At 38.7% G+C, this 18233-nt stretch overlaps 1 protein-coding gene across 1 annotated transcript in view; it reads right to left on the bottom strand.

Annotated features, from left to right (window-relative positions):
* Positions 1-18233, bottom strand: part of LOC104933941 (ATP-binding cassette sub-family A member 1) — a 152075-nt gene that overhangs the window by 69977 nt on the left and 63865 nt on the right. Inside the window, exons 25-32 of the mRNA XM_027278008.1 lie at positions 16489-16691; positions 14233-14281; positions 12505-12612; positions 12311-12337; positions 11564-11703; positions 8235-8362; positions 3544-3642; positions 2631-2820 (exon numbers count right to left, since the gene is read on the bottom strand). Coding sequence (XP_027133809.1) covers positions 2631-2820; positions 3544-3642; positions 8235-8362; positions 11564-11703; positions 12311-12337; positions 12505-12612; positions 14233-14281; positions 16489-16691 — 944 coding nt within the window. The remainder of the gene's footprint in view (positions 1-2630; positions 2821-3543; positions 3643-8234; positions 8363-11563; positions 11704-12310; positions 12338-12504; positions 12613-14232; positions 14282-16488; positions 16692-18233) is intronic.

Here is an 18233-nt window from a genome sequence, read left to right as displayed (position 1 = left end):
GGAGACCAATTGTTGTCATCTTGAAAGTATAATGTTTTCTCATTCTTGCTTGAAGTAGGATTTCAGCTGCTCAATTCAGGGTTACCATTGTTGTTTTTTACATTTCATAACGCGCCAAACATTTTCAATAGGTGAGCCCTGATGTAATACAGGTACGTGCAGGATGTGGTTTAGCATTGTTTCACCGAATTATGCCTGGCTGAGATTTCCTCTGATTCTCTGAATCTTTTAATGATATTTTGAACTACAGACAATGCAATTTTACATTAATAAAACATATATTGCACTATTTTCCAGCACAGAGTGGTGAACCCACAATCTTTATTTCAGAAAGACTCAGCCTCTCTGGATGCTCTTTTCAGACTACTAACTTGTAAGATGTTCCACCGGGTGTTTTCCTTTCCCGTTTCACAACTTTTATTGCCACTGTCCATACTTTTTTAAAACATATTGCTGACATCAAATTCAAAATGAGCAATCATTTTCTAAAAACCATTAAGCTATTTATCAATTCATTATAATGTTTAGTTGGTAAAAAGCAGTAGGATTGTGTGTAGATAAAGTGTGTGGGCAAGAAACTTTGTTAAGATGTTCAATGTCGTGACTATATTGTGTGATATATATAAGTGCTCAATATAGATATTGCGAGCTGTATAACAAACTATAACCAAAAAACATAAATGAAGGCCACAGTTTAGTGAATTCACTGAAGTGGAAGATTTATGGAACATTTTTTCATCATAGCCAATAATAGCTATTGAGAAATGGATGAATACATATGAAGGACTTTTGTGAATGTTACAAAACATTAGAACACAGATATATGCACATGTAGGAGCAGATCTCAGCCTACATATTCTTACCAATCATCAGGGGATTGTTAAATGCAAAGTAGTTGGACATGCAAGGACATGAAACAACCTGAAACAATCAACACTGAAAATGGATGTCCCACATTAGATGTTCAACAAGCACATGACTTCTACATGTCACTACCCTAAAGACTTTGTATTCCTTTATCAAAGTAGATTTTCTTTTACCTCTGTAACTCCTTCCACAAAATATTAGCAATGAAAGCTCTGAGAATGTTCCCAGTCTCTATGAAGTGAAACATTTAGAGACTGGCTTTTGATTCTACATCTAGCTAGACACATAACGCAAGATTTGCAGGCACATCTTCCCACTTCTGCAATCCATTTACACCAAAGACTGCCCACCAATGCACAATCACCTTGAGTTATCACCTCACGGCCCCAAATGATTTGCGAGTGCTGATTGAAAGTTCCTGAAATATTTTGCAGAAATGTTGTTTCAGTATGACAAAGACATCCATTAGGATTGTCAAACTGTTGCCACGTTTTGCCATCAGTTCATCTGGCATGCTACTGCATGTGAACAGAAAGCATGACTGTGCAAGATTACCAACATCAAGTATTACCAGACCAGTGATAAACGCAATGTTTTGTAGCCAAATCTCCTTCTCCCTCCATCTGGGGTAAACTACCACAAACAAATCCTTGAGCATTGTAAAAGTCCAAGAGGAACAGAATACTGGCAGATTTAGGTAGGGTTAGGAATGAGACATTCAAATTCAAACCTCTTGAAATGCAGGAACAAGCCACAAAACCTGAGTAAACAGACAAAGCCAACTCTAATAAGATGACATTAGAGTGAAGTTGGCAGCTTCTCAATCTGCTCCCTCTCAAGCTTAGATTTCTCATTATCATTGCAGAGACAGCAGTGCAAACCAGTTAGCTCCAAACGAGACACTGCTTTGTCTCTTTATTGTGATTGGTTCAGTCAGCAGGTGGCGGCTGGTAGGCAGGCATGCCCATCGATCCCGACCTGGATGAAGCCGCTTTGGGTCAGACCGTGAAACATTTGCCCTAGCTGCATTTGGTCATGTATATTGTTAAAGTAATGGCCTATAAAGGACTGGTATTGACTTCAGGAGGATTAGAGATGCAAATCTCACAGGATTTGTGATGTGAGGAGAAAAGTTGAAGTTCTTTGTAAAGTCTATTCGGGTAGTGCATGCAGTAAAATGTCCTAAAAGATGCCAAAAGGTCAAAGGCATGGCATATACCTGGATATATTTTACCAGAATTTTTAGCAGGTACAAGCTGAAGCATTCTCACTCACCAATTCAGTATATTTTCAGTGGAATCAGTTTTGGGCCTACTTTCATGCACGCACACTAGTTCACAAAAGAGAGGCAGCACAAAAGGCTGATTTACATTTTGCAATGCAATGCAAATTCCTTGTTAGTAAGTACCTTTACATTTTCAAATCAAAATGATGCTGACTGGGAGTTTCAGACTGCAAGCCAAAAGCTTCCATGACAAGTATTTTTTTTTACTGTTGTGTCACTGATGTATTTTCTAATATTTAAAACATTCCACACTTTTGCTGCAGTATATCTTATATAACATTGTGACACACATTCATAAGTGTAGGCATTTTACCAAGAAGTCAAGGGTTCAGGCAGGTTTTAAACGTCTTGCTCAAGGAACCTCAGACAGACACAGTTCAGGGTATCAAAACTAAAACCTTAAAAACACATAATGGTGGATCCAACTACCACAGTAACCTCCTACCAAAAGCCACAAGCTCCAGTGTGAGAGACTAACCTGAGGTGGAGGGAGCCCTCCTGCACCGGGTGGACAGTCAGGTAACATGATTGTCCGTTTAGGAGTGCTGCACTGACAGTTGGGGGAAGGATTAGACATGCTCCAGTTCCCGTTGAGGAAGATGTCAGTGATAGACTGATCCACAGATGGAGTGAACCAATCAGAGCCACTAGAGGAACACGGTAACTTCCTAAGAGAAAACAATGGAGGAAATATGTGCATTTAATTGGTGATAATTGACACCTGCCCACCACATCTGCAGAAAATCATATGCAGAATATGCTGTCTTATCTTAACTGCAACTGTTGTAGCATAAAACACTTAGAGTGAAGCTCAGAAACTAGTGAAGTGAATGAAAGGGATCAAAACCAAATATTACAGATATTATGTTAACAGGAGGGGTTTCTTCATACTCACTTAGTATAGACAATAAGTCATATATATTTTAAAGGCTGCTAGATAATACCTCTGAATAAGAAAGATAAGGGGTCTGTTCTTGAAGAACTTCCGCAAAGTAAGTCACTCACAGCATTTGTTATGCACAAGCACTTGTGAACTATGTGGGGCCCAAAGCTCAGTAATAATTCCATTTCATTTTCAAGTTTAAAGAGGTATTCATTATTCAACTTATTCTAAACAGGATGGTCGTTTGGCTTTCAAACATACTGTACACACACAGAGCACTGCTTTTCACAGCTTGTTTTATTTCTGCAGCAGGATTTCTTGAAGGAGGCACAGACACATGCTCAGACATGTGTAGCTCAATGTTTGCATATGTGGAGACGCAGGTGGCTTCTAGCCACACATAAACCACTTGCAAAGCATCACACTTTATACGTTTAAATTGGCATGAATGCATGCGGGCACACTAACTGTATTTTTTAGGGCTTCCTGTCTACTCAAAAGCACTTACGGTATTGGGTTTCCATTCATGCAGCGAGTCCCAAAGCCAGGCGCATTCACCATGGTTTTCACCACCTGTGACACCTCCACATTATCTGGCAGATCGTTGCTGTAAATATTGGGAAGAAAATCAATAGAAAGACACATTCGAGCATTTCTGTCTGCCACATGGTTTTCGGTTTCAGCTCTCTTTGTGACAGGTTGCTTTTATCCTTGAGTATCAAATCTATTAATTGGATCGTATGTTCTGATACAAACACAAACAGTAAACAAAAAGCAAAAGCCTAGACCACGGCCTCTTTTGGTGGAGTGTGTATCTGTCTATGCTTAAAAAAAAAAAAAAAAGAAACAGAAAAAATATGAAGTCACTGTCTTAAATGTGAAGTGACACTCATGTGGGTTATCAAAAGTGCTGTAGCATTGATTGCTTCAACCAAAGTCTCTGTGGTCATGACTAGTGATCAGCTAAGATCTATTCGTCATTCCAATGGACGACAGAATACCATGATGGACTCTATCTTAAACAGCTAAATCGATTTACAGAATGACCTGTGCAGCCTTGATAATATTGAAAATCCTTGGTCTGAGCAACCAGACATCATGTCATCTCAAAATAGAAGACTGTCAACAGTCAATAGTTGAGCAGAGCAAGCAGAGTCTGACTTTTAACCTCTATTCTTGTTACTTTGTACAGAAAATATATTTTGATATTACAGTGAAAAGCCTATGTTTGATATGGACCAGTAAATGGTAAAAGGACTGCACTTAAATAGCGTCTTTTCAGCCTTCTGACAACTCAAGGCGCTTTTATACTACATATCTCATTCACCCATTCATTTACACATTCATACACTGATGGCATTGGCTGCCATGCATGGTGCCAACTACTCATAAGTTCAGGAGCTAATCACATTCACATACATTAACAGACTGATGGCGCAGCCTTCAGGAGCAATTTGGGGTTCAGTATCAGTTCATTTCGATCCCCCGCCCTTATGGTGACAAGTAAAACTTAGAGTAGTTCCACTGAACGAAGTAAAAAAAAATCTCTGATATCTATCATTGTTTGGAATGCAATGAAATGTCACAACTAGTTAGGATTTTAAGTCTTCCAATCTGTTCTCCATCACAGTTGATTAGGATTTCCGTCTAATCTATCTTCCACATTGGCAAAGCACAGACGTTTAGATGGTCATAAATCTTAAAAGTATCTTGAGATCCATGGAGGCCTGAAACAGGGCATGTACACAGGGCGATTGGATGTGATGCATTTCAAGTAAATGCTCGACAATGATGATGCATGCCACCAGGGGTTATCTTAATCAAGAGTGTTAAGAGAACATTCAGTTTCTCTCTTTTCAAAACAACATTAACTGTACAGTGATGTGAACCTTTTCTCTCTAGCTTGAGTTCAGCTCTGTCCTGATGTGTATTCTTGTGCGAGCACATATTGATAAGAACCTGTTCAAGATTCCCTGTACAATATAGGCTCTTCAAAGCCTTTCATTATTTTCGAGTGTCCTGTACATATCGAAGCCCTGTGTCTCAGTTAAACAATCTTCCCATTCCAATTTCATTCTCATTACTAACCACACACACTCTGCCCTTTATCTTAAAGGTACCGTGGGAGTTAAAACACAGTGTTTCATAAAGACCACTGCAATTGGCTTTCTGCCAGCAGTGGCCACAGCCCAGCCAACCACTTGGATTAATACAGTGTTCATTGTCTCATTTAGAGGCGCCTCCATGAAGGTCATGCGGTCATTTCCTTGACCACCAGTGAGCGCAATTGAAGTAGTCCCATTGTAAAAAAGGATTATGTGCAGCCATCTGTTTTGCAATTAACAATGGCTGAGTTACCACGTTATTCAAGGTAATAAAACTATTGGACAGTTTCAAAATGAAGACTTGTGCATATACACAGAAACAGTGGAACTAATGAATAGTTCATCGAGTCAAAATGAAACATCACGGATGTAAGAACTGTGACAATATTAGAAGTCAAATGAAGGCTACATTTTATTACAGGAATATGAAACCAAAGAGAGTGTTTGTGATCTATTACATGGAGTGTTAATATTACCTGGTATCTCATTTCAATTTCTAACCTAAACCAGTAAAACAACATTTCATAGAAATTGGTGATTTAGCACCAGTAAATACCGACAGCGCTACATGTGTATTTGTTATTATTACCCAGGAGATTTGCCACAAAGACTATGTGACAAAGTCCATTGAGGAACAGGCTCTGCTCTCATGCTTTGTGAGCCGGGATTTTATTCCCACTTGTCGCATGTTGTATTGTGTTTTGTGCTCTCATTAAACATTTCCAATGCAGTTTTTAAAGCAGACATTGGTATTATCTCAATATAGCTATACAGATAAAGAAATCATGACATTCCAATCCATAAAAAGCTATGTGCAATAAAGTAGAATGACACAGGAAAAAAAAAAAATACTGAACACAGTAAGGAAAATCACTACACCAGCTGATCCTAGATTGATTAGTTTTCCTGCCTGCGCTAATTGGAATCAGCTGGGTTACTGCATGTTGGTAGATTAGCACTTCCACTCTTTGAATCCAAGTAAATGAATCACTTTCTTTACCAAGCTGTCACGTAATAAGCATGTCATGATGACTAGAGGCAAACAGCTTTCCCCAGACCTCCATAAACAACATTGTTGAGCAACATAGCAACGGCCTGGTTAATGACAGATTTCACAACTCCTAAACGCTCTTATAAGCACCATTGGGGCCATTATCCACAAGTGGAAGCAATACCGCTACATCATCGACCATGCACAGGACCTCTTTGTGAGGGAAGTAAGAAAGTTAGTCAGAAGTGTAGTCAGGGGGCCAAAGAGCTCTCAAAGACAGTAGGCAATGCACTTCACCTCCATGGTTTTCCATGCATGATCACCCCGAAGGGTTTTCATACTGAAGAAAAGGCACGTTGAAGTTTATTTGAAGTGTGCTACACAACATTTAAATAAGCCTGTAGATTATTTGGAAAATGTAGTATGGTCAGGAGAGACAAATATTTGATATGTCGTCAACTTAATTACACTTTTTTTTTTAATAGTTTGGAATGTTATGACATCTTTATCTGTTTAGTATGGCTGTTGTTGCTAAGTGCTGATGACCACTTCATGTACACCATGGGGGATGTAATCAGAGGTAAAAAATAGTGACAGCAAAAAAACTAGGTTTGAATGTTTCAGCACCATGGACAGAGACAGACTATTTTGAGTCTTTCAGCGCTGCAGAAAGACTGATTAAGTATGATTCAGCAGATCTGTGTTTGAATGTTTAGTTGCATTGTGGGCATTACATTGAGTTAAAGTCTGGAAGAAAAAGCACAACAATGTACACTATTGGACTACTTGAAGAACAAGTAGAAAGGCTGAGAAGCTTTCTAAATACAATAAAGTTCAGAGTGTAGTGAATCATTTCAAGATTTTAGGACATTATTAAAATTTTATCCATGGATAACTTGCAAAAGTAATAGATGACCTGCACTTTGAATTGTGTGAGGTGACTAAATTCAAGAATGAAATATTCACAAAGTGTCATTTGCATTATGACTCGACAATTCCACTGTAAAACTGAACAAAGCAGTAAAGCAACATTTGCCACCAAGTTAAATGCTTACATTACACTACATTAGGTTTACATTATATCCTAGCAAACAAAAGTGTATCAATACACTAAGAAACACAAAAAGATTGGCGTCTCGCTTTGACCAAGGGGTATGATTGTCTCGTAAATAAACAAGGTTCAGGTTACAATTAATTGTGTCTTGACATCTTCGAAGTGAGTTTCTACAAAGTGCTGCCAGGGGGAATGAAATACCTGCAGGGTTGACAAGCAACGACAGCTTTGTGTCACAAGAACAGATTATGAATGCAGTGTCAATATTAGTTTGATACTTTGGACAGATGCTGTGACCAGTGATGCATATTACTGATGTATATTGCATTTTTAGATAGATAGATAGATAGAGCCTCTGGTAGATATTTTGTGAGTTTGAAAAGTAAGTCAGTAAAAGTAAATGCACTTGAAAATAGTTTAGTATTGTTAAGCACTATGCCTTTTTTCTTATTCTTATTCTTTCTAAAAAGCTATTTATGGTGGTGCACATTTGTTTGTTCTTTTTATGTTGTGTGTCCACATCCTCCGCAATAAGTCAAGTTTATTTTCAGCGGGTGCTGGCGCCCGCCAAGGCCGTGTCCTGTCACTGAGCATGATTCTTCAGAACAGAATAGAAAGCTGACGCCAAGGGGACAGTGTCCAGATTGACGACCTCAGTAAGCCAAAAAAAAAAAAAAAACAAACTCTCTGCGGTCAAACAGCATGAGCACTACTGTGATATCTTTTTCCTTTGATTTTTATCTCTTGATTTCTTTGAAGTTTAAAATTTCCGTGTCCTGCTCCTACTTTGAATCATTCAATCCTTGCTTCTGATAACACTAAACATCACTTGCTAGAAGATTCTTACCTGGAAAACCTTGTAACAGCAACAGAGAGTGATATGACAGGTTCATACAATGGGTTACAAGTTTATTACTATAAATATCAAAAGAATAGTTCATCCACTTCCAGAAAAAAATATCACAGATTGTAACAAATTAAGAATCTGTGCTGGATTGGGTTAAAATTCTATATTAATCAATCTATGTTATATAATATAATCCGGTTACCTGAAAAAGGTAGTTTGAGGCAGGCCGTACATCCAGGGTTGCAGCTCCAGTTTCGGATATTCAGTAAATGGTGGGACGATGAGCGAGAAGATCAGAGACAGGCACACAAAAACAGCAGGCAACACCACCTAGGAGGACGGTGACAAAGATGAAGTCAAATGACCTTATTGCAGCATCTCCGTCACTACTCTGCTCATGACATTTAATTGCCAAACAAAAGTGATTCCTATGCTGTACACCTATACAAAATTCATTCATTTATGTCACAGAGCTACTGCACCATGCAGCACTATGTATTACTTTAACTGTGGAAGCATGCTGTGTTCATTTTATGACCGACGCAACGTTACAACATGCTATGACACAATTATGGGTGGTAAAATTATAGCTGACTCCTTTAAGCAGAACAAATGCATTGCTATGTGGTCCACATACTGTAGGGCGTCTGTGTGGACGATAAAGGTGCATGTTAATGCGTGCGAGCATGACAGCACAAGATTCAATGCGAGATCAATTTCATCGCGCCCCTTCCCCGAGCCCCTTCACTGTCATTACGTGCTGCAAAATGACTGATGCAATCAACAATAATGCGGGACCGCGGCAATAATGTGTGCACATTAATATGCTCCCCACCAACTTGTTTGGGCTCTTCTGCACGCTTTATGAGTTTGATTAAACACTTCCAGCACTGCCACCATCATCTGGCCACTCTGATATAATTAGTTTCTCCCTATTTTCTTGTCTTTTGTGTTTTTTTGTTGTTTTTTTTAAAACAGATGCCGCCACGCTTCCCTAACTCTCCTCACACGACCACCAACTCCGCCGCCGCCACCACCACCACCACCACCCTATCCAATCGTCTTTTCTCCGACATGTAATTCTCTTTTCATGTCATTGTTAGAGCTGACAAAAAGGTCAGCGGGAAAAATGCAAGATATCTTTAATGTTTAATCACTTGTAGGTCGGGGGGGTGGAGTGGGGGCAGGTTTGCGGACACTTGATTAATTGCAGGGAGCACAATTTGCCGGGCCAATTCAAAGATGCTACAATTGAAAATCCCCGACTTTACTGAATGGAGCTGCAGCCGTGGACGTGTGCTTGAAAGAAAGATAAAGAGCAGCAATGAGACTGAAAAGCTTAATGGAAAAAAAGAACTATTCTTTTTTTGTTGCTTGCTCTCTCTGTCTCTCTCTTTCTCTCTCTCTCTCTCGACAGTAATTGCAGGTGACAGCTGGTACGTCTTCCATAGAGAGAGAGATCTGAAAAAAAAAAAAAAAATACAGAGCAAAGTCATTATGCTCACAAAGCCAAAAAGCACCCCCATGAACAATGCATGAGTTTATCGCATTTCTCAAGTTCGGTGGGGATTTAAGGAAGAGGCGGGATTATACGCAAACAGGGTATAAACAACTAAACACGATTAAGATGTGTTTTATTTCCTGCAAAGTCAAAAGGCTCATTAGATTGAGTTTGTTTACTCGACAAAAATGTTTATGTCTGCCCAATTTCATTTGTGAATAATAGCTTTACTTCTGCACCTTCCATTAAAGTGGATAATAGCAGCGACTTGGATATTTTTACTGGTGTGGTCTTTTTTTCTTTTGACAGCGCTGAGACAAGACATACCAAATAGTTAATAGCAGGAAGATCATATCCACAACAGTAAACAAAAATAATGCCAAAACTATAGCAATAATTGGATAAAAAAACAAAACAAAACAATGTACAGTATATCATCTGCTGTTTAACGGCAACTGCAGCTTCAAAGCCTGTGTTCATGCTCCAAACGCCAGAAGCCTTCAACTCGTCCACTACAACACAACCAATAACCGCTTCTCCCCGATTCTGACATTGCCAAGACTCGCCTGCGCCCAACTTTCATTCCCATAAATCACTCCTTTTGTGTTACATGCCATAATCTCTTTTATATTCCCCTTACTGCTTGTATTCCGGCAGATTACCTCACCACACAATCATATCTGCTGACAATGGGAGCTGTTGACATGATGGTGAGGAAGAAAAAAAACCTTTAGCCAAATGAAAAAAAAAAAAGGGAAGAGAGGTACGAAGTGCGCCCTTGCAGACAATGTGCACCCTTGTACGTACTCGCTCGCACACACTTATCCCTCTATCCGCACTAAAGAGGGACGTCCAGGACTGACAGTGACTAATGGGGATTGGTACTGCAGCAAATTACAAGTAGAACAGGCACACCTCACAAAGGTGAAACACTGTTCGCTCTCTTTATATCTGCCTCTCCCTCTCACACAGCACACTAGTGTGACATGAGCTGCACTTCAGTCATTTTCCCCTCATCATTATTTCAGCATCTTGGCAGCTGTCACGACTGATGGCATTAACAGATATTTACATAAACACTATGAATGTAGATGGGTGGTGCGTGTCAAGACGATTTAAATCACAACGCACTTTTTAGAACTTGTGTGAAAATAAAAAATAAAAAAGCCTTGAAGCTGCTACTACAAAATCGCTTCTGACTTGTTTAATATATGCCTCTTTATTGGTTTTGACTTTTTGAAATTGTGTTTATGAGGAACAAAAATAATATAGACGTACATTTAATGGGCTAATAGCGGTCTGTCATCTACGTAATTGTTACGCGATCACATTTAATACACGGCAAGCGAAAAACACATGATTAGCATACAGCAGAATGAAGGAAAAACAAATCACAGGCGTCACTTTGCCTCTCCGGTGCCAATCACAGGCATCGGGTGAAAGTGACGGTGCTCTAACTGAAGCAAAACCAAAACACACTTCATCAACTCGCTCGTCAACGCTGATGAATTAACAGTTTCCTGGCTCGACTTTGGGTCGAAATGTGAAGGGGACACGTCAAAAATCAGCCTGAATCACACTTCTGGTCCCAGGTATCGATGCAGAAAGTGATTTATGAGAAGTGAGCAGCAATAAACACTCTGTTCACGCCATATTTAGCCTCTATAGTCCCTCGAGTATTCTTTGATATAATACATGGCCTCCTTTGGGAGGTAAAGATGATTATTGTACGTGCAGTTTCCTGGCACGTTGCTGCTCTTCAATTTTTTCAAACTCTTTTCTTTTCATATAAATATATACTCTCTTCTGTGTCTGTTTATTTTCCCACAACTTCAATTCCACAACTACTGACTCCATCAAAAATAGATGACACGACTATTCCCTCCAGATTTCAAATCAGCATTCTCTATCATATATGGAACTGGTTTTGAAAGCCAACATGTATTTCATCGAATCCTCCTTGATCCTCCCATGAAACCCCTCCTAGTGTAACCCTTTAATCCATCAACATGACACACTGAGGCCATTACCTGGGCAATGAGTCCCTTGCGGCTCCTTCGGGCGTAGTGGAAGCGCTTGATAAAGAGCGCGAGGAACTGCCTCCTGATCAGTTTCCATCCGGTGATGACCGTGGATCCCTTCCCACTGACACTGGCATTCTTCTTTAAGTCTGGAGTGGACATTAACCCACGGCGTTATTTATAATCTATGCATATGTAAAAGAACCTGCTGAGCACGCTTTCCAGCACAGCTAATGGGCTGATCAAATATAACTTAAGTGTTAAACCTGTCGAGCTGCAGTAGCTCATTCCTCATTCTGACTTTTTTAAAAAAATATATATATTGTGAATCTGAAACTGGCATTTTGGTGTGACTCAGTAGGGAAAAGGTGATAAACAAGGGCTTTGTAGACACCTCACACTCTCCGAGAATACCGTATTTCCACTGCAGTCATTAAGATAATAAAGCGTGCTCTGATTGAAAGGCGTTTTCAGGATGGAAGACATTGTTTGAACGTGAATTTCTTTCATAAAGGGAAACCTGAAAAGGTGAAGAAACAGCTTAGATAACGTCGTATGGATTGGAAGGAAAACTCTGTTTAAAAATGACTTCTTCTGAAGGCAGAGCTCTTGTTTATGCCCTCTTTTCAAAATGGCCACTGAGGTGAAACAGACAAATTGAAGCAAATCTCAATGAAGTTAACAAAAGATGTGTGGAAAAACAGACTTTCTAGTACAATGAAACTGTCTGGAGTAAGGAAGAGACACAGTACTTACCTTCTACTTTGCTTGTGAACTTTAATTCTGCATGAGAAACAGAAAGAAACAGTTCATTTTCTATGCTTCTATTTGAAACAACATCCCTAAATATTAGTCACCAGCCAACTTTCTGCATTGTTAAGTAGACTCAAATGTTTAATTGGGTTTCCTTCATTAAAACAAATAAACACGATAAATTTGGAGAGACTTGCCACTCATTCCAGAGACTTGTTCTGTTTTAATGTGGACGCTGGCGATGCTGTTCCGCTTGGATGCGCAGGAGCTTCTTTTGCAGTCTCTCACCAACAGCTCCTTTGTTGCTGTGGGAATACAAATAAGATATGTTGTTTTGGCCTGACCCAATTTAGGGTTATAAATAACAATAAGAATAGCTACCTGCCCTGCAAGACGCCATATTATTCCCTGTAAAAGCACAAACCCAGGTGTTTTAGGGAACGTTGGGGGAAATTAGATTTTGGGATTAAACCGAAAAGTGAAGTAGTTTTGTGATAGATGCCAAGAAAAATGTTACAAATAGATTCATTCTCTGAGGTCAACTGTTGAGAAATAAGGATCGGTTAGAAAATACTATAAGTATAAAAGCAAGTTGAACCCGGGGTAAGACAAGCAGCACGTCTAAGAATGTCACTATTTGCAAACATTGCCACAAAGGTGACTCGTACAGTTTCGTATGCCAATCATACAACCAGTTGTTTAGTTTAAACATGCGATGAGTTACACTTTTTTGGTTTTTGCTCTAATAAACCTGTAGACACATCATAGCCACATGTTATGTAAATGTATTTGAAGTTATGAAAACTTTAATTTTCAGTAATGTAAAGTTTGCATTTAGGTGCTTAAAGCAGCACCGACTTCACTCTGCACTCATGTCTAGTTTCTAAATGTCTTTAAATGTGCATCATTCTGTATTCAGTCGACCTTCTTTTTACTTTCCTATTTTATTTTCATAAAAGCAATTTGAGAGAGGGATGCAAATTAGCGTCCCCTGTTAACACGAGGATACTTGCATCAGACAACTGTTTTCAGTTTGTCTGCATACAGGATGTTTCCCTATCAAATAAACCATGAATAAATAAATGAATGGAATGGTCTATTTGGAGCTCAGATTAGTTGTTGCAGAAATCAAATAGGTGTTGATTGTCTACTGCTTTTACAACTGATGGATGGTGCCACCAGCAAGCATTAAACTTTGCTGAACATTGAAAGCCACACGGAAGTGCCTCGCTTGGCTGCAAGACTGTGGCTCCAAAAACATGCTACGTGCAAAGAAAAAAAAATATTGTCAATAGCTACATCAGCAATGTCCCCCAAGAGATTGCTTCGTTTAACCAGAGAAGACCAAGTTTCCAATGGTACCCTGATTATATATGATGCATACAATAATTTTAGCATCACAAGACAGATAAAATAAAATAAAAAAACATTAATCATCAATAGTCACATCACACATTGTATGATACATATACAACTCTATGAAACAATACACCATCGATAATTAATTCTGCTTATGTTATAAGTATGCACAGACCTTGACGTCAAAATCATTAAACCCAAAGAGACTATGACATTCACACCTACGGTCTCTTGAAACTTATTCCAGGCTCCAGGTGCACAATAATTAAAAGCATTTTTTTTTCCCTGTTCGGTTTTTGACTTGAGGGACCACGAGAACAAACCAATCCCGTGATCTTGTCTGGTAGTGATTAGAGTGCCATGTAATTAGGGATGTCAGGTAATTAGGTAGTTTTTGTAAGATTGCTTTATAAAGACACAGGAGCATTGGCCAGGGGCGGCCAACCCACTGCCTGATAAAGATTACAATGATGTGTTTGAAAATGATCAGCAGTCATATGTAAGGATGTGTTACCTATAACATTTACCCCCTCTAGCATGCAAACGCACGTCACGTCACTACTTACTGTTCATTTCTGCATCTACTCCAGTATCTTCTGCCACTTTAAGGAAGATCTGTAAAACAAACAATTTCTGTATAAATATATCATCTGATGAGAGCTACAGCATGTTTCCTGACACTTTACTGGTTGAGTATTAGACTGCACTAGGGATGCAAATTATCAATTAATTCATTAATTGTTAGTTGATTGACCTTATCGATCGATTAACGATTAACTGATAAGCGGCTTTTTTCCTAAGAACATACATTTCGTATTGCTTATATACTGAATAAAATGCATGTTATATTGCTCAACTAATGTTTTATTGTACCAGTTGGGATACGGTACAGATTTGGCATTTAACCAAAGTAAATTCTGCACAGAAAATTGAAATACATAAAAAAAATAATTGTGCACTGGCTCACCTGTTGCATGTGAAACATTAAGCAACATAAAATATTTTTAAAGCTATACAATATGGGCTTAGCCTACACAATATTAAGCCTACATCTCATTATCTGGTAAAGAACTTACATGAAAAACCTGAAACATTAGCAGCACTAATTATAATCTCCCTTGTTCTGAGAAAGGTAACAGTAAGATTACTAGCCCTGGAAACTTACAGTAACATGTAGTACTGAACACAGCTTCAATCATCCCTGAGGAAGGTAAGAGTAGAATTAGAGGGCCTCTATTTAACTTATCTTTTATCTTTTCAACAATTAACCGATTAATCAATTAACTGTTTACATCCCTAGACTGCACACAGATTTGATGCAGATGCCAGTTATCTTTGTCAGGTTTCTTCTTTGGATCAGGTCAGGGTTGTGTATCCACGGAGACCCTAACCTTTACTTGAGTACCTACCAAGTGGCCTCCCTTAGAGAAGTACCCTCCTTGATTTCATTTATTAATTTAGGCCATATGTCAAAAGAAATAAACCTTCATATCTGGGAAGTGTCCTTCACTTATTTCATTCTGCTCTGTGTGTGTGTGTGTTCAACATCTGCTCTCTAAAAAGTCTCTGCAGACTTCTTGGAAACCCTAAACTTAGAATTTGAACTGAAAAAAAAAGTCAGTGTTATTATATGACTAACTTCCTTCAAACATCTACAGCCCATGCTTATTAGTGACGTGTATGGAAAATCACACCGTATATCAGTTGAAGGGTGGTTGGACTTCAAAAGAAAAAACGGACGGATAAAATAACCTTGTTATGTCTGAAATTTGGAAATTCAAAAGGAATTATTTACATTGCCTGCAGGCCCGTGAGTGTGTGATTCATGCCTGAGTTACATGAAGAGCATTAACCAACAGACACTCAACTTGATGATTCAAGACATCTGGATGCCAAACACACTGCGTGAGTCATTTATTTAGCAGAAATAAGGCCGTGTCGTGTATGTGAAATGATGATCACTGACAATACTTCTGCTTCTACTTCACTGGATGATTTGACGGAAAGGATATTGGTTTTATAGCTCCGGTAAAAGTCCTTCACCTGCAACTAAAATTGGATTTGATGAATACCATTTTCAAGAATGTAAAAATGGATGGATGTTGGATGTTCTAGCTATTAATATTTAGGAAATTTGCCTTCCTTTTCTGTTTGTTAATGCTGCTTTCCTGTGAAAGCCTTGTCAACTTTTCATGAACTAAGAAACAAACCGTGGATTTCGGCTTTGTAACAATGCATTTTCAATGCATCCAATAGGGTTTAAAAACATAATAGCTTAAGAATTTGGAGAAGTTTCTCAACCTATCAACACAAACTCAAAATCAGGAATTTCAGAGACAGTTTCTCACCATCTAGTTCTTTTGTCCATCATAACAAACAAGAAAAAAAAGAATGTGAGGATGCAAGTTGAGCAGCTGACATATGCATTGTGCAAAATCCACTTTGTGGGAGAAATATTCAGATATATTGTAGTTCCTACAAGGTTAGTTTATATGAAATTCATTGCCTATGCATACAAAAATGTTTGTGAGAATGCTTGAGAACGAAGCACAGCTTTGTCCTTTCAATATTGGTTGTGCACAGTGGCCAAGAATGTGGATTTTCAAGACAGTGTGTAATATGTTAATAAAACCTAAAGAGTCTGTTTGTGAAAGTGAAAGTGAAAGAACGTTGAAGGATAAACAGCACAAGAAAAGAAAGAAAAAGAAAAAAGAACCTCTAGGGCATTTCTGTATGTGTTATTGCATGTATGTGGGCAGCCTCTCTATATGTGTTCATGCTTGTATTTCAAGCCAGCTTGTCAGTCACACGCTTAAGTGTACCTCCTCCAGTGTGGTGTCAGAGATGCCGTAGCTGGTCAGGCCGAGGTCAGCCATGGCCAAGTCGAGCTCTTGAAAGAGCAGGGCAAAGGTCCCATCTCTGGCTCCCGTATAAGGCAGTATGTAGGTGATCTCCTGACCGATGCTCTCCAAGAAGGCCGCCTCAGGGACGTGGCGCCGGACAAGTTGACCCACAGCTGTCAAATCTGCTGAATGGAGAGCCGCAAAAATTACTGATGAAAAAAAACCTCTAAAGAATGATAATATCACACGCGCGCAAACAGACATTTTTCAGTCAATACATATTTCTATCGACCTCAACCTACTGCCTCAAACCACGCTTGAAATAAAACAGTGAAAAACCACTGCGTAATATATTGAGATCTCAACATACCTGATGCTGTGACCTTTAAACATACTGAAACAGATCAGTGGACATAATTTTCCTGCCTCATCCATTCTGAAGTCGGGTCTTAGTGAGAATCAATCAGGACAGTGTTGCAGAACGCACTGCATCCATTATTGATCCAGAACCTCTCATACATAATTACTGCAGCTTAACAACCAACGGCTCGGAGCTTTATGAAGAAGTAAATGGCTGTGCTTCACACATCAGACCGAATTATTTGTGTGTGTGTGTGTTTCTGTTTGTTTGGTAATAAAGAGAAATGGGCTGTCACTTGTAGAAATATGATTATATTTTGGTATTTTATGTTTTAGATTTAACCATCATCATATTGAAGATACAAGCAGGTTTCATTGATTTTCATCCATAATAAATTAGAATCCAACCTGAGATGTTTTTCTGATCATGTCTTGCATATTTTTGTTTACATGATCAAGGCTGAGAATGATCAGGACAAATCAAATCAGTGGAATCGAGTGTTTTTGTCTGGCAATATAGATTTGGTTTCTGCAGTCTCTTTATTCATTTCGTTTATATCAGAAAATTGTGGAAATGTGGAATTGAACAATAATTCACCTGTGCTTTTCAGGACTGATGTGGTTTATTGGAAAAATTGGAGGTGAAACTTAATTTGAATCTATCTGTTTATATATCTGAGTTTAAAATGTCCCATAACATAACATAACATAACATAACATAACATCAATGTTACACAAGGAAAATTAAAAACAAAAATGCATACTGTAGCTAACTAGCAGACTATACACAACTTGATTCAGTGTGCCAGTGGAGGTTAGAGTTTTTAGAAGCAGAAACATCAGGGGTTTTAAACCTGCAATAACTTTTTTTTTTCTGGCAAGTTGTAAACACAATAGTCATATATCATCCCCTGTTAAGATGATATCACAACCTTGATGGCAAACAATGACTTGCTTACACATCTAGCAGTTATGGAGCAACGCTGTCAATCATTTGGAGTTGTGTTTCTGTCCACCTGAATTCAAGCCTGATATCCTCTCTCTTTTAACTCCTACCAATAGCTGTGGGTCATATCTGGCTCTTTACCTGCCAAATGCAGTAGTATTTGTAGTATTAGTAGTGTACAGTGGGTTTTTAGAGATTTTTCACTGAGAGTAGCTCAGTAACGATGCCCTGAAAGTGGTGAGAGTGAATAAGTAAAGTTGCAGCCAGACAGCTAAACAAAGAACCGAAACTCACTATGATGTGTGAAGAGCTGTGTGATAGTTCATCATTACGAGACACCCCTTTGTTACATTTTTACATCATAATACATTGTCATTATAAAAAATAATTATTATGTCCGCTTTAATTTGGTAATCTG

This window comes from Larimichthys crocea, chromosome III, assembly GCF_000972845.2.
Source record: "Larimichthys crocea isolate SSNF chromosome III, L_crocea_2.0, whole genome shotgun sequence".
Lineage (NCBI taxonomy): Eukaryota > Metazoa > Chordata > Actinopteri > Sciaenidae > Larimichthys > Larimichthys crocea.
The sequence above is the reverse complement of the archived record's forward strand: the minus strand, read 5'-3'. Positions and strand labels throughout refer to the sequence as shown.